Source organism: Coregonus lavaretus, assembly GCF_964263955.1.
Source record: "Coregonus lavaretus genome assembly, contig: HAP1_SCAFFOLD_977, whole genome shotgun sequence".
In the NCBI taxonomy this organism is placed as follows: Eukaryota; Metazoa; Chordata; class Actinopteri; order Salmoniformes; family Salmonidae; genus Coregonus; species Coregonus lavaretus.
Genome location: NW_028159690.1, coordinates 56,430 through 81,937, shown reverse-complemented (window position 1 = coordinate 81,937; position 25,508 = coordinate 56,430). Strand labels below are relative to the sequence as shown.

The 25,508-nt window shown below is 41.6% G+C and overlaps 1 protein-coding gene across 1 annotated transcript in view; it reads right to left on the bottom strand.

Moving 5' to 3' along the window:
* LOC311122553 (myomesin-1-like) overlaps positions 1-24,923 on the bottom strand; it is a gene marked incomplete at both ends in the record, with an annotated part of 117,144 nt that extends 92,221 nt beyond the window's left edge. Inside the window, 2 exons of the mRNA XM_084196899.1 lie at positions 12,658-12,801; positions 24,781-24,923. Coding sequence (XP_084053025.1) covers positions 12,658-12,801; positions 24,781-24,923 — 287 coding nt within the window. The remainder of the gene's footprint in view (positions 1-12,657; positions 12,802-24,780) is intronic.
* Positions 24,924-25,508: the final 585 nt, after the last annotated feature.

The following is a 25,508-nucleotide window of genomic DNA, read 5'->3' as shown; positions in this document are numbered from 1 at the left end:
ACTATGCATGCCAGTCTCTCTTGGCTAAGAGTTGAGGAGAGACTGACTGCATCACTTCTTTTTATTGTTGAAGTCGGAAGTTTACACTTAGGTTGGATTCATTAAAACTCGTTTTTCAACCACTCCACAAATTTCTTATTAATAAACTATAGTTTTGGCAAGTCGGTTAGGACATCTACTTTGTGCATGACACAAGTAATTTTTCCAACAATTGTTTACAGACAGATTATTTCACTTATAATTCACTGTATCACAATTCCAATGGGTCAGAAGTTTACATACACTAAGTTGACTGTGCCTTTAAACAGATTGGAACATTTCAGAAAATGATGTCATGGCTTTAGAAGCTTCTGATAGGATAATTGACATCATTTGAGTCAATTGGAGGTGTACCTGTGGATGTATTTCAAGGCCTACCTTCAAACTCAGTGCCTCTTTGCTTGACATCATGGGAAAATCAAAATAAATCTGCCAAGACCTCAGAAAAAAAATTGTAGACCTCCACAAGTCTGGTTCATCCTTGGGAGCAATTTCCAAACGCCTGAAGGTACCACGTTCATCTGTACAAACAATAGCACGCAAGTATAAACACCATGGGACCATGCAGCCATCATACCGCTCAGGAAGGAGACGCGTTCTGTCTCCTAGAGGTGAACGTACTTTGGTGCGAAGAGTGCAAATCAATCCCAGAGCAACAGCAAAGGACCTTGTGAAGATGCTGGAGGAAAAAGGTACAAAAGTATCTATATCTGTCACGCCCTGGCTCTGGGGACTCTAGTATGTTGAGGGTGTGAGTTTTCATTTGTGTTTGTTCTAGTTGTTGTATTTCTATGTTGGCCAGGGTGGCTCCCAATCAGAGATGGCTGTAGCTCGTTGTCTCTGATTGGGAGCCATACTTAAGTAACCGTTAGGCATTCATTTGGTGTGGTTTCTTGTTCCGTGTTGGTTTGTGTATGTAACCAGGGACGTCACGTTTTCGTTTTGTTGTTTTGTTCGTGTGATACTTTATAATAATAAAATGTTCGCATTCCACGCTGCGCCTTGGTCCTCCTCTGTTCCCGACGAGCGTGACAGAAGAAACCACCAAGACTGGACCAAGCAGCGTGTCCAGGAGCCATCGCCAGGGAGATCTCTAGCAGATCTCCTTCGCCTCCTCGACTGGGTCAAGCCGGGTGAGGAAGAGAAGGGCCGGACTTGGAAGCAGAAGGGCGAAAGTCTGGCGAGGGACATGGAGACCTGGTCCACGGGTAGGAGAGATGCCCAGAAAATTTTTAGGGGGGGGCTAACGCCGTGGACGACGGGCCAGCAGGAGACCGCAACAGAGCGGCCCAGCGGGTTGGCAGAGGAGGCCGCCAGGTTACGGGGGCCACTGGTCGAAGAGGGGATGGAAGGTGTAGAGGCACGGCGAGAGGTACTGGGGTGTGTTACCAGTCCGGTCCGGCCCGTTCCTGCTCCCCGCACCAAGCCAATGGTGCGCATCGCCAGCCCGGTCCGGCCCGCTCCTGCTCCCCACACCAAGCCAGTGGTGTGCGTCGTCAGCCCGGCACGGCCCGTGCCTGTTCCCCACACCAAGCCAGTGGTGTGCGTCGTCAGTCCGGCACGTCCCGTGCCTGTTCAGATGCTTCACGCCGGAGCTAGAGCAATCCGCTCCACCAGTGTGCAGTCCAGCTCCGGCCAGCGGGGCCAGACCGGACCAGGGATACTTTGGGGGGTTGGAGAGGGAGCGGGGATCAGGCCCGGAGCTGGATCCGCCGCCTAGGCGGAGTGCCCACCCGGTCCCTCCCCTGTGGTATTTGGTTGGCGCGGTCGGAGTCCGCGCCTTTAGGGGGGGGTACTGTCACGCACTGGCTCTGGGGACTCTAGTATGTTGAGCCAGGGTGTGAGTTTTCATTTGTGTTTGTTCTAGTTGTTGTATTTCTATGTTGGCCAGGGTGGCTCCCAATCAGAGATGGCTGTAGCTCGTTGTCTCTGATTGGGAGCCATACTTAAGTAACCGTTAGGCATTCATTTGGGGTGGTTTCTTGTTCCGTGTTGGTTTGTGTATGTAACCAGGGACGTCACGTTTTCGTTTTGTTGTTTTGTTCGTGTGATACTTTATAATAATAAAATGTTCGCATTCCACGCTGCACCTTGATCCTCCTCTGTTCCCGACGAGCGTGACAATATCCACAGTAAAACGAGTCCTATATCGACATAACCTGAAAGGCCGCTCAGCAAGGAAGAAGCCACTGCTCCAAAACCGCCATTAAAAAGCCAGACTACGGTCTGCAACTGTACATGGGGACAAAGATCGTACTTTTTGGAGAAATGTCCTCTGGTCTGATGAAATAAAAATATAACTGTTTGGCCATAATGACCATTGTTATGGAAGTCGCTCTGGATAAGAGCGTCTGCTAAATGACTCAAATGTAAAATGTTATGTTTGGAGGAAAAAGGGGGTTGCTTGCAAGTCGAAGAACTCCATCCCAACCGTGAAGCACAGGGGTGGCAGCATCATGCTGTGGGGGTGCTTTGCTGCAGGAGGGACTGGTGCACTTCACAAAATAGATGGCATCATGAGGAAGGAAAATTATATGGATATATTGAAGCAACATCTCAAGACATCAGTCAGGAAGTTAAAGCTTGGTCGCAAGTGGGTCTTCCAAATGGACAATGACCCCAAGCATAATTCCAAAGTTGTGGCAAAATGGCTTAAGGACAACAAAGTCAAAGTATTGGAGTGGCCATCACAAAGCCCTGACCTCAATCCTATAGAAAATGTGTGAGCAGAACTGAAAAAGCGTGTGCGAGCAAGGAGGCCTACAAACCTGACTCAGTTACTCAGCTACCAAATACTAATTGAGTGTATTTAAACTTCTGACCCACTGGGAATGTGATGAAAGAAATAAAAGCTGAAATAAATCATTCTCTCTACTATCATTCTGACATTTCACATTCTTAAAATAAAGTGGTGATCCTAACTGACCTAAGACAGGGAATGTTTACTGGGATTAAATGTCAGGAATTGTGAAAAACTGAGTTTAAATGTAATTGGCTAAGGTGTATGTAAACTTCCCACTTCAACTGTACATACTACCCCAATTACCTCGACTAACCGGTGCCCCCGCACATTGCCTCGGTACCGGTACCCCCTGTATATAGCCTCCCTACTGTTATTTCCCATTGACTCTGTACCGGTACCCCCTGTATATAGCCTCCCTACTGTTATTTCCCATTGACTCTGTACCGGTATCCCTGTATATGGCCTCCCTACTGTTATTTCCCATTGACTCTGTACCGGTACCCCCTGTATATAGCCTCCCTACTGTTATTTCCCATTGACTCTGTACCGGTACCCCCTGTATATAGCCTCCCTACTGTTATTTCCCATTGACTCTGTACCGGTACCCCCTGTATATAGCCTCCCTACTGTTATTTCCCATTGACTCTGTACCGGTACCCCCTGTATATAGCCTCCCTACTGTTATTTCCCATTGACTCTGTACCGGTACCCCCCTGTATATAGCCTCCCTACTGTTATTTCCCATTGACTCTGTACCGGTACCCCCTGTATATAGCCTCCCTACTGTTATTTCACATAGCCTCTGTCCCGGTACCCCCCTGTATATAGCCTCCCTACTGTTATTTCCCATTGACTCTGTACCGGTACCCCCTGTATATAGCCTCCCTACTGTTATTTCCCATTGACTCTGTACCGGTACCCCCTGTATATAGCCTCCCTACTGTTATTTCACATTGACTCTGTACCGGTACCCCCTGTATATAGCCTCCCTACTGTTATTTCCCATTGACTCTGTCCCGATACCCCCTGTATATAGCCTCCCTACTGTTATTTCCCATTGACTCTGTACCGGTACCCCCTGTATATAGCCTCCCTACTGTTATTTCACATTGACTCTGTACCGGTACCCCCTGTATATAGCCTCCCTACTGTTATTTCCCATTGACTCTGTACCGGTACCCCCTGTATATAGCCTCCCTACTGTTATTTCCCATTGACTCTGTACCGGTACCCCCTGTATATAGCCTCCCTACTGTTATTTCCCATTGACTCTGTACCGGTACCCCCTGTATATAGCCTCCCTACTGTTATTTCACATTGACTCTGTTCCGGTACCCCCTGTATATAGCCTCCCTACTGTTATTTTACTGCTGCTCTTTAATTATTTGTTACTTTTATTTCGTATTATTTGATATTGTATTTCTTTGTGATTGTTTTTGGTATTCTTTCTTAAAACTGCATTGTTGGTTAAGGGCATGTAAGTCATTGTAAGGTCTACACCTGTTGTATTCGGCGTATGTGAAAAATACAACTTGATTTGATTTGGAGGTTTCTCACAAATCCCTCTCCCCTGAATATATGAGCACCAAGAACAAATTACTTCAGATATCCCAAAAATATATTTAACTAACAAATTCCAAGAATACTTAAATAATTTAAAGTCAACTTGAAAAATCATCAATCAACTGTTGAATAAGAAAACAACATCTACAAATATCCCATCTCAATTTATTGTTGGAAATAAAACCTATAGTGATTCTGATGTTATTTCATGTGAATTTAATAACTTCTTTGTGACTGTGGGTTCCTCTCTGTCAAATAAAATAGAGAAAACTGACGTAAATCACTTGGATTACATTAAGGGACATTTCCCTTCTCTGCTTCAGTTTGATCCTCCTGATGTGATGGAGGTGATGGAGGTGATGGAGGTCATTGGTAAATTAAAGGTACCAGCAGCAGGTTATGATGAGATTGGGGCCTCTTTGGTGAAATCAGAGTCTTCCTCAATCACTGAGCCTCTAACGTACATCTTCACCAAATCTATGCAAACTGATATTTTTCCTAAAGATCTGAAAATTGAAAAGGTTATCCCCCTCTATAAATCTGGGGATCCAAAATATTTTACAAATGATCGCCCAGTATTTGTCCTACCATGTTTCTAAAATCCTAGAAAAATGGGTGTAAAAGAGAATGTTGAAACATTTAAATCAACACTGAGCACCAATATGGTTTTAACACTGTATTCTATATGAGCACCAATATGGTTCCAACACTGTATTCTATATCAGCACCAATATGGTTTCAACACTGTATTCTATGAGCACCAATATGGTTTCAACACTGTATTCTATATGAGCACCAATATGGTTCCAACACTGTATTCTATATGAGCACCAATATGGTTCCAACACTGTATTCTATATCAGCACCAATATGGTTTTAACACTGTATTCTATGAGCACCAATATGGTTTTAACACTGTATTCTATATGAGCACCAATATGGTTCCAACACTGTATTCTATATGAGCACCAATATGGTTTTAACACTGTATTCTATATGAGCACCAATATGGTTCCAACACTATATTCTATATGAGCACCAATATGGTTTCAACACAGTATTCTATATGAGCACCAATATGGTTCCAACACTGTATTCTATATGAGCACCAATATGGTTTCAACACTGTATTCTATATGAGCACAAATATGGTTTCAACACTGTATTCTATATGAGCACCAATATGGTTTCAACACTGTATTCTATATGAGCACCAATATGGTTTTAACACTGTATTCTATATGAGCACCAATATGGTTCCAACACTGTATTCTATATGAGCACCAATATGGTTCCAACACTGTATTCTATATGAGCACCAATATGGTTTTAACACTGTATTCTATATGAGCACCAACATGGTTTTAACACTGTATTCTATGAGCAACCATAATGTTTTAAAACACTGTATTCTATATGAGCACCAATATGGTTTTAACACTGTATTCTATATGAGCACCAATATGGTTTCAACACTGTATTCTATATGAGCACCAATATGGTTTTAACACTGTATTCTATATGAGCACCAATATGGTTTTAACACAGTATTCTATATGAGCACCAATATGGTTTTTACACTGTATTCTATATGAGCACCAATATGGTTTCAACACTGTATTCTATATGAGCACCAATATGGTTTTAACACTGTATTCTATATGAGCACCAATATGGTTTTAACACTGTATTCTATATGAGCACCAATATGGTTTTTACACTGTATTCTATATGAGCACCAATATGGTTTCAACACTGTAGTCTATATGAGCACCAATATGGTTTTTACACTGTATTCTATATGAGCACCAATATGGTTTCAACAATGTATTCTATATGAGCACCAATATGGTTCCAACACTGTATTCTATATGAGCACCAATATGGTTCAACAATGTATTCTATATGAGCACCAATATGGTTCCAACACTTTATTCTATATGAGCACCAATATGGTTCCAACACTGTATTCTATATGAGCACCAATATGGTTTTAACACTGTATTCTATATGAACACCAGTATGGTTTTAACACTGTATTCTATATGAGCACCAATATGGTTTTAACACTGTATTCTATATGAACACCAGTATGGTTTTAACACTGTATTCTATATGAGCACCAATATGGTTTCAACACTGTATTCTATATGAGCACCAATATGGTTTCAACACTGTATTCTATATGAGCACCAATATGGTTTCAACACTGTATTCTATATGAGCACCAATATGGTTCCAACACTGTATTCTATATGAGCACCAATATGGTTCCAACCCTGTATTCTATATGAGCACCAATATGGTTTTAACACTGTATTCTATATGAGCACCAATATGGTTCCAACACTGTATTCTATATGAGCACCAATATGGTTCCAACACTGTATTCTATATGAGCACCAATATGGTTCCAACCCTGTATTCTATATGAGCACCAATATGGTTTTAACACTGTATTCTATATGAGCACCAATATGGTTTTAACACTGTATTCTATATGAGCACCAATATGGTTCCAACCCTGAATTCTATATGAGCACCAATATGGTTTTAACACTGTATTCTATATGAGCACCAATATGGTTTCAACCCTGTATTCTATATGAGCACCAGTATGGTTTTAACACTGTATTCATTATGAGCACCAATATGGTTCCAACACTGTATTCTATATGAGCACCAATATGGTTCCAACCCTGTATTCTATATGAGCACCAATATGGTTTCAACACTGTATTCTATATGAGCACCAATATGGTTCCAACACTGTATTCTATATGAGCACCAATATGGTTCCAACCCTGTATTCTATATGAGCACCAATATGGTTTTAACACTGTATTCTATATGAGCACCAATATGGTTCCAACACTGTATTCTATATGAGCACCAATATGGTTCCAACACTGTATTCTATATGAGCACCAATATGGTTCCAACCCTGTATTCTATATGAGCACCAATATGGTTTTAACACTGTATTCTATATGAGCACCAATATGGTTTTAACACTGTATTCTATATGAGCACCAATATGGTTCCAACCCTGTATTCTATATGAGCACCAATATGGTTTTAACACTGTATTCTATATGAGCACCAATATGGTTTCAACCCTGTATTCTATATGAGCACCAGTATGGTTTTAACACTGTATTCTATATGAGCACCAATATGGTTCCAACACTGTATTCTATATGAGCACCAATATGGTTCCAACCCTGTATTCTATATGAGCACCAATATGGTTTCAACACTGTATTCTATATGAGCACCAGTATGGTTTTAACACTGTATTCTATATGAGCACCAATATGGTTCCAACCCTGTATTCTATATGAGCACCAATATGGTTCCAACACTGTATTCTATATGAGCACCAATATGGTTCCAACACTGTATTCTATATGAGCACCAATATGGTTTCAACACTGTATTCTATATGAGCACCAATATGGTTCCAACCCTGTATTCTATATGAGCACCAATATGGTTTTAACACTGTATTCTATATGAGCACCAATATGGTTCCAACACTGTATTCTATATGAGCACCAATATGGTTCCAACACTGTATTCTATATGAGCACCAATATGGTTTCAACCCTGTATTCTATATGAGCACCAGTATGGTTTTAACACTGTATTCTATATGAGCACCAATATGGTTCCAACACTGTATTCTATATGAGCACCAATATGGTTCCAACCCTGTATTCTATATGAGCACCAATATGGTTTCAACACTGTATTCTATATGAGCACCAGTATGGTTTTAACACTGTATTCTATATGAGCACCAATATGGTTCCAACCCTGTATTCTATATGAGCACCAATATGGTTCCAACACTGTATTCTATATGAGCACCAATATGGTTCCAACACTGTATTCTATATGAGCACCAATATGGTTTCAACACTGTATTCTATATGAGCACCAATATGGTTCCAACACTGTATTCTATATGAGCACCAATATGGTTCCAACACTGTATTCTATATGAGCACCAATATGGTTCCAACACTGTATTCTATATGAGCACCAATATGGTTCCAACACTGTATTCTATATGAGCACCAATATGGTTTTAACACTGTATTCTATATGAGCACCAATATGGTTTTAACACTGTATTCTATATGAGCACCAATATGGTTCCAACACTGTATTCTATATGAGCACCAATATGGTTCCAACACTGTATTCTATATGAGCACCAATATGGTTTCAACACTGTATTCTATATGAGCACCAATATGGTTCCAACACTGTATTCTATATGAGCACCAATATGGTTCCAACCCTGTATTCTATATGAGCACCAATATGGTTCCAACACTGTATTCTATATGAACACCAATATGGTTCCAACCCTGTATTCTATATGAGCACCAATATGGTTCCAACACTGTATTCTATATGAGCACCAATATGGTTCCAACACTGTATTCTATATGAGCACCAATATGGTTCCAACACTGTATTCTATATGAGCACCAATATGGTTCCAACACTGTATTCTATATGAGCACCAATATGGTTCCAACACTGTATTCTATATGAACACCAGTATGGTTTTAACACTGTATTCTATATGAGCACCAATATGGTTTTAACACTGTATTCTATATGAACACCAGTATGGTTTTAACACTGTATTCTATATGAGCACCAATATGGTTTTAACACTGTATTCTATATGAGCACCAATATAGTTTTAACACTGTATTCTATATGAGCACCAGTATGGTTTCAACACTGTATTCTATATGAGCACCAATATGGTTTTAACACTGTATTCTATATGAACACCAGTATGGTTTTAACACTGTATTCTATATGAGCACCAATATAGTTTTAACACTGTATTCTATATGAGCACCAGTATGGTTTCAACACTGTATTCTATATGAGCACCAGTATGGTTTCAACACTGTATTCTATATGAGCACCAATATGGTTCCAACACTGTATTCTATATGAGCACCAATATAGTTTTAACACTGTATTCTATATGAACACCAGTATGGTTTTAACACTGTATTCTATATGAGCACCAATATGGTTTTAACACTGTATTCTATATGAGCACCAATATAGTTTTAACACTGTATTCTATATGAGCACCAGTATGGTTTCAACACTGTATTCTATATGAGCACCAGTATGGTTTCAACACTGTATTCTATATGAGCACCAATATGGTTCCAACACTGTATTCTATATGAGCACCAATATGGTTTTAACACTGTATTCTATATGAGCACCAACATGGTTTTAACACTGTATTCTATATGAGCACCAATATGGTTTCAACACTGTATTCTATATGAGCACCAATATGGTTCCAACACTGTATTCTATATGAGCACCAATATGGTTCCAACCCTGTATTCTATATGAGCACCAATATGGTTTTCGTAAAATCTACTTCCCAGATATGGCTCTTTTGCAACTTGTGGATAAAATATTTACAGCCCTTAACAACAATGAATACGCTCTTGGCATCTTTTTAGATGTATGCAAAGCATTTGACACGGTTGATGATGAAATATTACATTATTACGGTTTATGAATATACATATAATTGGCTATATACGGTGCATTCCTAAAGTATTCAGACCACTTCCCTTTTTGTTATGTTACAGCCTTTTCAAACATTTGTATTTATTTTTTATTTCCTCATCAATCTGCGCACAATACCCCATAATGACAGGTATTAGAATGTTTGCAAATGTACTAAATATAAAAAACTGAAATACCTTGTTTACATAAGTATTCAGACCCTTTGCTATGAGAATCGAAATTGAGCTCAGGTGCATCCTGTTTCCATTGATCATCCTTGAGATGTTTCTACAATTTGATTGGAGTCCACCTGTGGTAAATTCAATTGATTGGACATGATTTGGAAATACACACACATGCCTATATAAGGTCCCACAGTTGACAGTGCACGTCAGAGCAAAAACCAAGCCATGAGGTAGAAGGAATTGTCCGTAGAGCTCAGAGACAGGATTGTGTCGAGGTACAGATCTGGGGAAGGGTACCGGAAAATGTCTGCAGCATTGAAGGTCCCCAAGAACACAGTGGCGTCCATCATTCTTAAATGGAAGAAATTTGGAAGGTGACCAAAAACCCGATGGTCACTGACAGAGCTCCAGAGTTCCTCTGTGGAGATGGGAGAATCTTCCAGAAAGACAACCATCTGTGCAGCACTCCACCAATCAGGCCTTTATGGTAGAGTGGCCAGACGGAAGCCACTCCTCAGAACAAAAGCACGACAGCCCGCTTGGAGTTTGCCAAAAGGCACCTAAAGGACTCTCAGACCATGAGAAACAAGATTCTCTGATCTGATGAAACCAAGATTGAACTCTTTGGCCTGAATGCCAAGCGTGACATCTGGAGGAATCCTGGCAGAGAGAATGGGAGAAACTCCCCAAATACAGGTGTGCCAAGCTTGTAGCGTCATACCTTAAAAGTATCGAGGCTGTAATCACTGCCAAAGGTGCTTCAACAAAGTACTGAGTAAAGGGTCTGAATACTTATGTAAATGTGATATTTCAGTGTTTTATTTTTTTATTTTGTGCAAAAATAATCTAAAAACCTGTTTTTGCTTTGTCATTATGGGGTATTATGTGAAGATTGATGAGAATTACATGTTTTTTAAAATCCATTTTAGAATAAGGCTGTAACGTAACAAAATGTGGAAAAAGTCAAGGGGTCTGAATACTTTCCGAATGAACTGTAGTTATGTTTATGATAGAGAGCAATTTGTTTATGCAAACAGCTGTGCATCTACCAGGGCCACGATATCCTGTGGTGTTCCACAGGGTTGGATAATTGGACCTTTGTTATTCCTAATCTATATCAATGACCTTGAACCTTTGTCATTCCTAATCTATATCAATGACCTTGGACCTTTGTCATTCCTAATCTATATCAATGACCTTGAACCTTTGTCATTCCTAATCTATATTAATGACCTTGAACCTTTGTCATTCCTAATCTATGTCAATGACCTTGGACCTTTGTCATTCCTAATCTATGTCAATGACCTTGGACCTTTGTCATTCCTAATCTATATCAATGACCTTGGACCTTTGTCATTCCTAATCTATATCAATGACCTTGAACCTTTGTCATTCCTAATCTATATTAATGACCTTGAACCTTTGTCATTCCTAATCTATATTAATGACCTTGCTGCTGTGTCTCCTACCATACTTCCCCTTCTCTTTGCTGATGATACCAAGTAGATTTTATCACACACAAATGTTGATTCAGTAATTAATGAAGCCAACTCAGGCATGGACACATTTTCTGGATGGTTCCAGATAAACTAGTTATCTTTAAATGTTAAAAAATCCAACTTTATTGTATGCACTAGTAAGATTGTAAAAAAGGAGCCAGAATCTCAATTGGTGGGAATGAAATGGATGAAAAGTTTCATCTACAAATACTCATATCTCCCAGACATTTTATCTAAACCATTCAATGGATTCTTCCAGGTTAATTCCAAATCCATCTATATAAAACAAGACACTGTGATAACCTTCACCCTCCCCACTGCCCCACCTCTCATAGTCAATTCTCTATCAGATATAGAATTCTTATCTTCACACTGCCAAAACATCATCATCCCTCAATAACTTAAAGGTAAGATTGGGGGTCAGCCTGATGAACCAAACTACTCAGTAATCTCCTCCATATAGCCCAACTCTCACACACTCACATGCACACACACACATTTAAACAAAACAAATACTGTTAGTTTTTTTTTCGTGATTACTGATCAATTAATTTATACATTTATGATTAGTAGGTTTTGTTATCTGTTTTAACAAACCTTTTTATTTTTGTACTTATGTATTGTATATAGTTTTTTTGTGGTGTGGTTTTTATACAAGCCCCTGGGCTTCCAACTACACCTGCACACCGTTTATTTATTAGTTTTTATCTATATTGTTGTTTATCAATTGTTTTCTTTGGTGCAAATAAATTAAACCTAAACATCCCCAAACTCATGGCTACAGACAACAGGCGCATGCTGTATGAAAACAGACAATACTGGCAACACTACATTCAGAGTAAAGTCTATCTGAAACATGTCAATGGTACTATGTTATATCCCAGCTATAGTAACCCTGACAACAGTCTCCCACCTGGTGCTAAAGACAGGGAGGACACATCCTATGACTACAGACAGGACAACAGACATAATGTCAGTACTCCACCTGGTCCTGAAGACAGGGATGACATATCCTATGACTACAGACAGGACAACAGACATAATGTCAGTACTCCACCTGGTCCTGAAGACAGGAACTATGTATCCAATGACCTCGTTGGTGTCAGGGTCCATGGCCAGGTACTTCTTGACTCTCGGCGGCAGCAGCTGGCTAGGTATGAACTCCGACCCCTTCACTGACTGGACAGAACTCTGCTGCACTCTGCCAGGGGGAGAGACAGTTAGAGAGAGGCAGAGCTGTACAACTCTTTAACACTGAGTAGTTGTGTAACAGCAACATGTGTTCTACCTGGATGTGCCTTTACAGTTACTGTGATAGATGGAAGAATGGAAAGAGTCACTAAACAAAGAAACATATAAAGATAAACTGAGACTGGATCCTAGTCCAGTGAACAGCAGAAATAACTGACATGATCCTGACACACATTACAGACCCATATACACAAGACACCACAGATACAGCAGACACCACAGATACAGCAGACACCACAGATATACCAGACACCACAGATACACCAGACACCACAGATACACCAGACACCACAGATACACCAAACACCACAGATACACCACAGACACACCAGACACCACAGATACACCAGACACCACAGATACACCAGACATCACAGATACACCAGACACCACAGATACACCAGACATCACAGATACACCAAACCCCACAGATACACCAGACACCATATATACACCACAGATACACCACAAATACACCAGACACCACAGATACACCAGACACAACTGATACACCACATATACACCACAGATACACCAGACACCACAGATACACCACAGATATACCAGAGATATACCAGAGATACACCACAGATACACCAGACACCACAGATACACCAGAGATACACCACAGATACACCAGACACCACAGATACACCAGATATACACCAAAGATACACCACAGATACACCAGACACCACAGATACAACACAGATACACCACAGATACACCATATATACACCACAGATACAACACATATACACCACAGATACACCACAAATACACCAGACACCACAGATACACCACAGATACACCAGACACCACAGATACACCACAGATACACCACAGATACAGACACCACAGATACACCACAGACACACCAGACACCACAGATACACCATACACCATAGATACACCAGACACCACAGATATACCACAGATACACCAGACAACACAGATACAACAGACACCACAGATACACAAGACACGACAGATACACCAGACACCAACGATAAACCATAGATAAACCACAGATACAAAAGACACCATATATACCACCACAGATACACCAGACAAACCACAGGCTAACTAGACACCACAGATACACCAAACCCCACAGATACACCAGACACAACTGATACACCACAGATACACCAGACACAACTGATACACCACAGATGCACCAGACACCACAGATACACAGATACACCAGACACAACTGATACACCACAGATACACCACAAACAAACCAGACACCACAGATACACCACAGATACACCACAGATACACCAGACACCACAGATACAACAGACCCCACAGATACACCACAGATTTACCAGACACCACAGATACACCAGACACCACAGATACACCAGACACCACAGATACACCAGACACCACAAATACACCACAGACCCCACAAATACACCACAGACACACCAGACACCACAGATACACCAGACACTATAGATACACCACAGATACACCAGACAAACAACAGGCTAACTAGACACCACAGATACACCAAACACCACAGATACACCAGACACCACAGATACACCACAGATACACCAGACACAACTGATACACCACATATACACCAGACTCCACATATACACCACAGATACACCAGACACCACAGATACAACACAGATACACCAGACACAACTGATACACCACAGATACACCAGACACCACAGATAAACCACAGATACACCACAGATACACCAGACACAACTGATACACCACAGATACACCAGAAACCACAGATACACCAGACACCACAGATACACCACAGATACACCACAGATACACCAGAAACACCACAGATACAACACAGATACACCAGACACCACAGATACACCACATATACACCACAGATACACCAGACACCACAGATACACCACAGATACACCAGACACCACAGATACACTACAGATACAATAAAGATACACCAGACACCACAGATACACCACAGATACACCAGAGATACACCACAGATACACCATACACCACATATACACCACAGATACACCACAGATACACCAGACACCACAGATACACCCCAGATACACCAGACACCACAGATACACCATAGATACAACACAGATACACCAGACACAACTGATACACCACAGATACACCAGACACCACAGATACACCAGACACCACAGGTACACCACAAGAACACCACAGATACACCAGACACAACTGGTACACCACAGATACACCAGACACCACAGATACACCACAGATACACCAGACACCACAGATACACCACAGATACAACACAGATACACCATACACCACAGATACACCACAGATACAACACAGATACACCAGACACAACTGATACACCACAGATACACCAGACACAACTGATACACCACAGATACAGCAGACACCACATATACACCAGACACCACAGATAAACCACAGATACAGCAGACACCAGAGATACACCAGACACCACAGATACACCACAGATACACCAGACACAACTGATACACCACAGATACACCACAGATACACCAGACACCACAGATACACCAGACACAACTGATACACCACAGATACACCAGACACAACTGATACACCACAGATACACCACACATACACCAGATACCACACATACACCACAGATACACCAGACACCACAGATACACCAGACACCACAGATACACCACAGATACACCAGACACCACAGACAAACCAGACGCCACAGATACACCACAGATACACCAGACACCACAGATAAACCAGACACCACAGATACACCAGACAAACCAGACACCACAGATACACCAGACACCACAGATACACCAGACACCACAGATACACCAGACACCACAGATACACCACAGATACACAGATACACCAGACACACCACAAACACACCAGACACCACAGATACAACAGACACCACAGATACACCACAGATACACAAGACACCACAGATACACCAGACACAACAGATACACCAGACACCACAGATACACCACAGATACACCAGACACCACAAATACACCAGACACCACATATACACCACAGACACACCAGACACCACATATACACCACAAATACACAACAGACACACCAGACACACAAGACACCACAGATACACCAGATACACCACAGATACACCACAGATACACAAGACACCACAGATACACCAGACACCACAGATACAGTGGGGGGAAAAAGTATTTAGTCAGCCACCAATTGTGCATGTTCTCCCACTTAAAAAGATGAGAGAGGCCTGTAATTGTCATCATAGGTACACGTCAACTATGACAGACAAATTGAGAAGAAAAAAATCCAGAAAATCACATTGTAGGATTTTTAATGCATTTTTTGCAAATTATGGTGGAAAATAAGTATTTGGTCACCTACAAACAAGCAAGATTTCTGGCTCTCACAGACCTGTAACTTCTTCTTTAAGAGGCTCCTCTGTCCTCCACTCGTTACCTGTATTAATGGCACCTGTTTGAACTTCTTATCAGTATAAAAGACACCTGTCCACAACCTCAAACAGTCACACTCCAAACTCCACTATGGCCAAGACCAAAGAGCTGTCAAAGGACACCAGAAACAAAATTGTAGACCTGCACCAGGCTGGGAAGACTGAATCTGCAATAGGTAAGCAGCTTGGTTTGAAGAAATCAACTGTGGGAGCAATTATTAGGAAATGGAAGACATACAAGACCACTGATAATCTCCCTCGATCTGGGGCTCCACGCAAGATCTCACCCCGTGGGGTCAAAATGATCACAAGAACGGTGAGCAAAAATCCCAGAACCACACGAGGGGACCTAGTGAATGACCTGCAGAGAGCTGGGACCAAAGTAACAAAGCCTACCATCAGTAACACACTACGCCGCCAGGGACTCAAATCCTGCAGTGCCAGACGTGTCCCCCTGCTTAAGCCAGTACATGTCCAGGCCCGTCTGAAGTTTGCTAGAGTGCATTTGGATGATCCAGAAGAGGATTGGGAGAATGTCATATGGTCAGATGAAACCAAAATAGAACTTTTTGGTAAAAACTCAACTCGTCGTGTTTGGAGGACAAAGAATGCTGAGTTGCATCCAAAGAACACCATACCTACTGTGAAGTATGGGGGTGGAAACATCATGCTTTGGGGCTGTTTGTCTGCAAAGGGACCAGGACGACTGATCCGTGTAAAGGAAAGAATGAATGGGGCCATGTATCGTGAGATTTTGAGTGAAAACCTCCTTCCATCAGCAAGGGCATTGAAGATGAAACGTGGCTGGGTCTTTCAGCATGACAATGATCCCAAACACACCGCCGGGGAGTGGCTTCGTAAGAAGCATTTCAAGGTCCTGGAGTGGCCTAGCCAGTCTCCAGATCTCAACCCCATAGAAAATCTTTGGAGGGAGTTGAAAGTCTGTGTTGCCCAGCGACAGCCCCAAAACATCACTGCTCTAGAGGAGATCTGCATGGAGGAATGGGCCAAAATACCAGCAACAGTGTGTGAAAACCTTGTGAAGACTTACAGAAAACGTTTGACCTGTGTCATTGCCAACAAAGGGTATATAACAAAGTATTGAGAAACTTTTGTTATTGACCAAATACTTATTTTCCACCATAATTTGCAAATAAATTCATTACAAATCCTACAATGTGATTTTCTGGATTTTTTTCTCTCATTTTGTCTGTCATAGTTGACGTGTACCTATGATGAAAATTACAGGCCTCTCTCATCTTTTTAAGTGGGAGAACTTGCACAATTGGTGGCTGACTAAATACTTTTTTTCCCCACTGTACACCAGACACCACAGATACAACACAGATACACCACAGATACAGCAGACACAATATATACACCACAGATGTGGTCCTCTGTAGCTCAATTGGTAGAGCATGGCGCTTGTAACGCCAGGGTAGTGGGTTCGATCCCCGGGACCACCCATACGTAAAAATGTATGCGCACATGACTGTAAGACGCTTTGGATAAAAGCGTCTGCTAAATGGCATATTATTATTATTAATATTATTATTATTAGATACACCAGACACACCACAGATACACCAGACAACACAGATAAACCACAGATTCACCAGACACCACAGATACACCAGAAACCATAGATACACCAGACACACCACAGATACACTAGGCACCACAGATACACCACATAAATAGCAGACACCACAGATACACCATAGACACACCAGACACACCAGACACCACAGATACACCAGACACCACAGATACCGCAGACACACCAGACACCACAGATACCCAGACACCACAGATACACCAGACACCACAGATACACCAGACACCACAGATACACCAGACACCACAGATACACCACCGATACACCAGACACCACAGATACACCAGACACCACAGATACACCAGACACCACAGATATACCAGACACCACAGATACACCAGACACCACAGATATACCAGACACCACAGATACACCACAGATACTCCATACGCCACAGATACACTAGCCTCTCACACCTCCATTTGTCTGTTTGGTTTTTGAATAAGACCAAGAAAGGAAAGGAACTGTTGGATAGCTGGAGTAGAGTTCAGCTGTAGGAGAGTTCACATAATTAGAAGAGTTGCTGTATTAAACACTAACAACTGGAGGAACTACAGATTGACAATGATCTTTCAGCTGGAGGAACACCACACTTCCAAGCCTTCCGTCTGGTCCTTCAGCCTACAGCATGTCTCCAACATGGACCTTCAGCCTATGGCATGTCTCCAACATGGAGCCTACAGTCTGGTCCTTCAGCCTACAGCATGTCTCCAACATGGAGCCTACAGTCTGGTCCTTCAGCCTACAGCATGTCTCCAACATGGAGCCTTCAGTCTGGTCCTTCGGCCTACAGCATGTCTCCAACATGGAGCCTTCAGCCTACAGCATGTCTCCAACATGGAGCCTTCAGTCTACAGCATGTCTCCAACATGGAGCCTTCAGTCTACAGCATGTCTCCAACATGGAGCCTCCAGTCTGGTCCTTCAGCCTACATCATATCTCCAACATGGAGCCTACAGTCTGTTCCTTCGGCCTAAAGCATGTCTCCAAAATGGAACCTACATTGTTGAATAATAGTGAAAACATCAAAACTATGAAATAACACATATGGAATCATGTAGTAACCAAAAATGTTTTAAACAAATCACAATATATTTTATATGACATGTGAGCGTTCCTGGTGCAAAACCAATGTCCTATCCCGGAGCTCGAGTAAATGACGTTACTAAGCTGCTCCCGAATGTACTACGTCAGGACATGGAAATCGATTCTGTTGTAGTCCATGTGGGTTTTAATGACATTATGAAGAACAGCTCTGAACAGTTGAAATTTGATTTTAAAGAGCTGATTGACTCTCTGCTAGACACTAACAAAAAATAAACATATCTGGCCCTGTGTCCTCTCTGAATCGTGGCATTGAACGCTTTAGCAGGATTCTTTCTCTTCACAACTGGCTACGTGATTATTGCAGCTTAATGGGTGTAACTTTGTTGATCATTTCGATACCTTTTGGAAACAAAACACGTTTTATAAGGAGGATGGGATCCACCCCAATCATTTGGGTTCCTGGATCCTTTCACAGCATTATAAGGCTGCATTGAGACAATGACTTATGAATGACCCAAGCCCAGTTTAGCTAATCCCTACCATTGTGACACAGAGTTGTCAAAATGCTTCAGCAAATGTACATTACAACAGGGGCGTCGGTAGACACAATATAAGTAACCTAATGTATGTCCCTCTAACTGCCCTGAATGCCTCTGCTGATCCTACAGCTATTGGATGAGGTAATCATGTGTCTAATAACCAGATTAATACTGTTAGCACTAAGCATTGTATTCTGTAAAGTGAGTGTGGAAGATGTGAAGAAAATAATGTTGTCTATCAACAATGACAAGCCAACTGGGATCTGACAAATTGGATGGAAAATTACTGAGGATAATAGTGGACAATATTGCCACTCCTATTTGCCACATTTTCAACATAAGCCCACTAGAATGTGTTTGCCCCCAGGCTTGGAGGGAAGCAAAAGTCATTCCGCTACCTAAGAATAGTAAAGCCCCCTTTACTGGCTCAAATAGCAGACCAATCAGTCTGTTACCAACCCTTAGTAAACTATTGGAAAAAATTGTGTTTGACCAGATACAATGCTATTTTACAGTAAACAAATTGACTACAAACTTTCAGCATGCTTATAGAGAAGGACGTTCGGCACTTACACAACTGAATGATGATTGGCTGAGAGACATTGATGATGAAAAGACTGTGGGGGCTGTTTTGTTAGACTTCCTTGCGGCTTTTGACATTATCAATCATAGTCTGCTGCTGTAAAAACGTAAGTGTTATGGCTTTACACCCCCTGCTATATTGTGTATAAAGAGTTACCTGTCTAACAGAACACAGAGGGTGTTATTTAATGGAAGCCTCTCCAACATACTCCAGGTAGAGTCAGGAATTCCCCAGGGCAGCTGTCTAGGCCCCTTACTTTTTTAAATCTTTATTAATGACATGCTACTGGCTTTGAGTAAAGCCAGAGTGTCTATTTCTGTCTATACTTTAAGACATGAAGGTCAGTCAATCCGGAAAATGTCAAGAACTTTGAAAGATTTTTCAAGTGCAGTCGCAAAAACAATCAAACGCTATGATGAAACTGGCTCTCCTGAAGACTGCCACAGGAAAGGAAGAGCCAGAGTTACCTCAGCTGCAGAGGATAAGTTCATTAGAGTTAACTGCACCTCAGAATGCAGCCCAAATAAATTCTTCACAGAGTTCAAGTAACAGACACATCTCAACATCAAACTGTTCAGAGGAGACTGCGTGAATCAGGCCTTCATGGTCGAATTGCTGCAAAGAAACCACTACTAAAGGACACCAATAAGAAGAAGAGACTTGCTTGGGATAAGAAACACGAGCAATGGGCATTAGACTGGTGGAAATCTGTCCTTTGGTCTGATGAGTCCAAATTGGAGATTTTTGGTTCCAACCGCCATGTCTTTGTGAGACGCAGAGTAGGTGAACGGATGATCTCCGCATGTGTGGTTCCCACCGTGAAGCATGGAGGAGGAGGTGTGATGGTGCTTTGCTGGTGACACTGTCAGTGATTTATTTAGAATTCAATGCACACTTAACCAGCATGGCTACCCCAGCATTCGCAGCGATACGCCATCCCATCTGGTTTGCGCTTAGTGGGACTATCATTTGTTTTTCAACAGGACAATGACCCAACACACCTCCAGGCTTTGTAAGGGCTATTTGACCAAGGAGTGATGGAGTGCTGCATCAGATGACCTGGCCTCCACAATCCCCTGACCTCAACCCAATTGAGATGGTTTGGAATGAGTTGGACTGCAGAGTGAAGGAAAAGCAGCCAACAAGTGCTCAGCATATGTGGGAACTCCTTCAAGACTGTTGGAAAAGAATTCCAGGTGAAGCTGGTTGAGAGAATGCCAAGAGTGTACAAAGCTGTCAAGGCAAAGGGTGGCTACTTTGAAGAATCTAAAATCTAAAATATATATTTGGATTTGTTTAACACTTTTTTGGTTACTACATGATTCCATATGTGTTATTTCATAGTTTTGATGTCTTCACTATTATTCTACAATGTAGAAAATAGTAAAAATAAAGAAAAACCCTTGGAATGAATAGGTGTGTCCAAACTTTTGACTGGTACTGTATATATATTTTTTACACATATTTAAACCCTTATTTTTGTTGCCACATAACTACCTCCATACTTCCATTTGTTTCCATGGGTTACTTTCAGATGAGTCCTGTGAAACTTGTGGTGGTCATAGAGCAAAACAGAACACCATCGTGTTCATGAGACTCTCCCCTTTCCATAGAGTGGTCAATCCATAGGCCAAACCGAGCGGACGCTATAGACGTTTTCATGAGAAAACCAATTTCCGGGATGTCTCATGGTCTGACAAACACCGCTGTAGCTCGGCCACCTTCCACCGCAGATGGCCGACATACACAGATATCTCTAGCTTAAACTGACAGATTTTTATTATACTACTTAGATTGAGACACAGGTGCATCAATAGACATCAGGATTATGAGCATATGTGACCGACCGGCTCGATTCGGTCTTATGTAGCAACATTTGAAATTGTGTTTTTTACATTGGATAAAAGTAGAGACTCAGAGCTAGAAAATGGTATATCATACACTACAATTGAGGAACAATGGGAAAGTAATTCTGCTTTGAAAGTTGATAAACTTGTAACCTCACTTTTGAGAAAATGGCCTTTGAATGTTTTGGTACACCAACTGGAGACCTCTTCTTTGTCTACACCCATTCAGCATCGTTCACACCCTCTTAAGCTTAGCTTAGCCCCACCCATCTCTTTAAGGGTTGTTCCGAGCGTTCTGTCCTAACAAGAGCAGTCAAGCACCCAAGCTATCTGGCTAACGTTGGAAAGCTTGCTAGCTACTTCCAGACACAAATGAGTACAGCTCACTCTGACCATTTTACTCGCCCTAGCAGAGCTGGTTAGGCTGTTTCTATGTTATCCAAAGCGTTGGTGACTGCAACTGTGCTGCTGGCAACAATTCACACTTTTTTGCCAACGTTTACTGACACCGGACAAATTCAAAAGGTGTTGAGCATTCGTAAATTAGTCAGTTATTCTGTGCTCTGGCACACTCAAACGAGAATGCTCTGAAATCGGAGTAGATAGCCAAAGGGAATTTACCAGCTACGTCTATCAACAGTTGTCGCTGTGACATCATTAACATTCTATTGAAATGCTTACTTGCATAGTGGAGTCTTTTGTTAAGACATGTAGCTAGCTAGCTAAACAATGAACCATAATCCTAACTCATGACGTTACTACCCTGCATGAATCTGCAGGTAGCTAACCAATCAGGTTCAATGTTAGCTAGCTAACATTAGGCTATAACTAGGAATACAAATGGCTCTGAGATACGAATAATATTACTACACAGATCATACACGTAACATTAGCTAGCTGACCTAACAACAGCAGTCAAGCACCCAAGCTAATTGGCTAACGTTGGCTAGCTTGCTAGCTACTTCCAGACACAAATGAGAAAACAGCTCACTGTGACCATTTTACTCGCCCTGTTGAAATGGATACTTGCATAGTGAAGTCTTTTGTTAAGACATGTAGCTAGCTAGCTAAACAATGAACCATAATCCCAACTCATGACATTACTCCCCTGCATGAATCTGTAGGTAGCTAACCAACCAGGTTCAATGTTAGCTAGCTAACATTAGGCTATAACTAGGAATGCAAATGACTCTGAGATACAAATAATATTACTACACAGATCATACACGTAATGTTAGCTAGTGAGCCAGCTAACATTAGCTAGCTACACTTTAACTTGAAATGAAAACAAATTTCTGACAAAATTAGAAACGTGTAATATCTGAAAATGTAGCTAGCTAGACAATCTTACCCATTTACATGGATGAACGCTTCTCCCTCTCTGTCACGGATGCCATGGTTGCCCTTAGTTTGAAGATGTAATCCGGAGACAGGTGTTTTCTCCATCTCCTTAGCTATCATACTCTAATTCCACTGATTTCAAAACTCGGTCGTCCAGAAAGTTGAGAGCAACACTTATGCAGTTCTACTAAGCAATATATATTTTTTAAAAGCCGCATTAGACAGGATTACCTACACATACTGACCAGCTCAAATAGACAGAAGCGTGCTATATGGCAGACCAATCCGAACTCATCTCTCTGCATGTCCAGCCCATTCATTATCTCAGCCAATCATGGCTAGCGAGAAGGTTGCTGTCTTTTTCTGTGGCTAAACCAACTAGGCTCGTAATTTAACAATTTTATTCGTATTTACAGATGGCATACAAGTTTGTTATTAAGGCACATGAAAGTTCACATGTTCCAGATGGCATTTCTGCCAAAAAACACGTTTAGATTTTTTAAAAACAGTTTATGTTCAAATGGCTCTCCTGTGAAGTAGTGACGTCCGACACACTGAAACGAGTCACACAGTTACTCCAGACATACAAGTCACCAGTCAGTCACATATCTATGTCAACACAACGTAGTAAAGAAAACCCTTAACACATAAACTACTACTACAGTTATCTTTAGTAGTATTAGACCAACAGTAACCTCACTTAATTTCACTTCACCACATGAAGGCTGTTACAGCTGAGATATGAGTTAATCACACGGAAAGACTATATTCACATCACTTCACCACACCAAGACTGTTACAGCCAGGATATGAGTTAATCACGCGGATAGATTATAAATGATCAAACAGCAGAGGAGAGGAGCAGTAGAGATGGTTTCCATGGTGCCTTCTACAGTAGAGATGGTTACCATGGTGCCTTCTACAGTAGAGATGGTTACCATGGTGCCTTCTACAGTAGAGAGATGGTTACCATGGTGCCTTCTACAGTAGAGAGATGGTTACCATGGTGCCTTCTACAGTAGAGAGATGGTTACCATGGTGCCTTCTACAGTAGAGAGATGGTTACCATGGTGCCTTCTACAGTAGAGATGGTTACCATGGTGCCTTCTACAGTAGAGAGATGGTTACCATGGTGCCTTCTACAGTAGAGAGATGGTTACCATGGTGCCTTCTACAGTAGAGATGGTTACCATGGTGCCTTCTACAGTAGAGAGATGGTTACCATGGTGCCTTCTACAGTAGAGAGATGGTTACCATGGTGCCTTCTACAGTAGAGATGGTTACCATGGTGCCTTCTACAGTAGAGAGATGGTTACCATGGTGCCTTCTACAGTAGAGAGATGGTTACCATGGTGCCTTCTACAGTAGAGAGATGGTTACCATGGTGCCTTCTACGGTAGAGGACATATTATGGGATCCATGCTCGTGCTGTGATACAGTCCTCCTCTCTTCCTCTCCTCCTCTCCTCTCCTCCTCTCCTCCTCCTTTTCTTACCCTGTGGTGCTGTGCTGGCTCCTCTTGTGAGCAGCGTATGACAGCTGACTAAAAGAGGAGCGAGAACTGTGATGGCTGATGCTCTCATGCTGCTGTTTCTTGTCACTGTGGTGGTGGTGTTTCACATGGACCGATCCAGACATCCTGACTGGCTGGCTGATAAGTTCAGACTCGAGGCTCCCCGCCACACGCTAAGTTCAATCAGAACGGGATCTGTATCTATTCAGTGTAAATACATCTGTAAAACAATCTGATTATGGTTATGATGGGGTTATGTTATAGAGGGAGTCAAGTCGGTTTAGTTAAAACTTGTAGTTAAATATGTCAATTTATGATTAAATGGTTTTAATTTATATTATTATTAGACAACTAAATATAAGGTATTATAGTTAATAAAAATACAATAGTTATACATTAGTTCACAATGTATTAAAATGAAAAAGCTGTTATTAGAAGAATCTGATTAGAATAGAGCAAGTTTACAATTCATTTCATCTTTACTATTAGGCTATAATGTCTTTAACGAATTGACTTCTTCTCCTTCTCCTACTCCAGCCTAACAATCACTTCAGTCTTCAGTTTTGAGACTGGAAACTGATAGACTACATCTCGCAGACTAAAGTTCCAGAGCAGATTTTGAGCAGACTGACACTGGACAGGGTGAGCCCCGTCAGGTGTCATGGCCGGGATAGGCCTACCCAGGGTGAGTAAGGGATAGGCCTACCCAG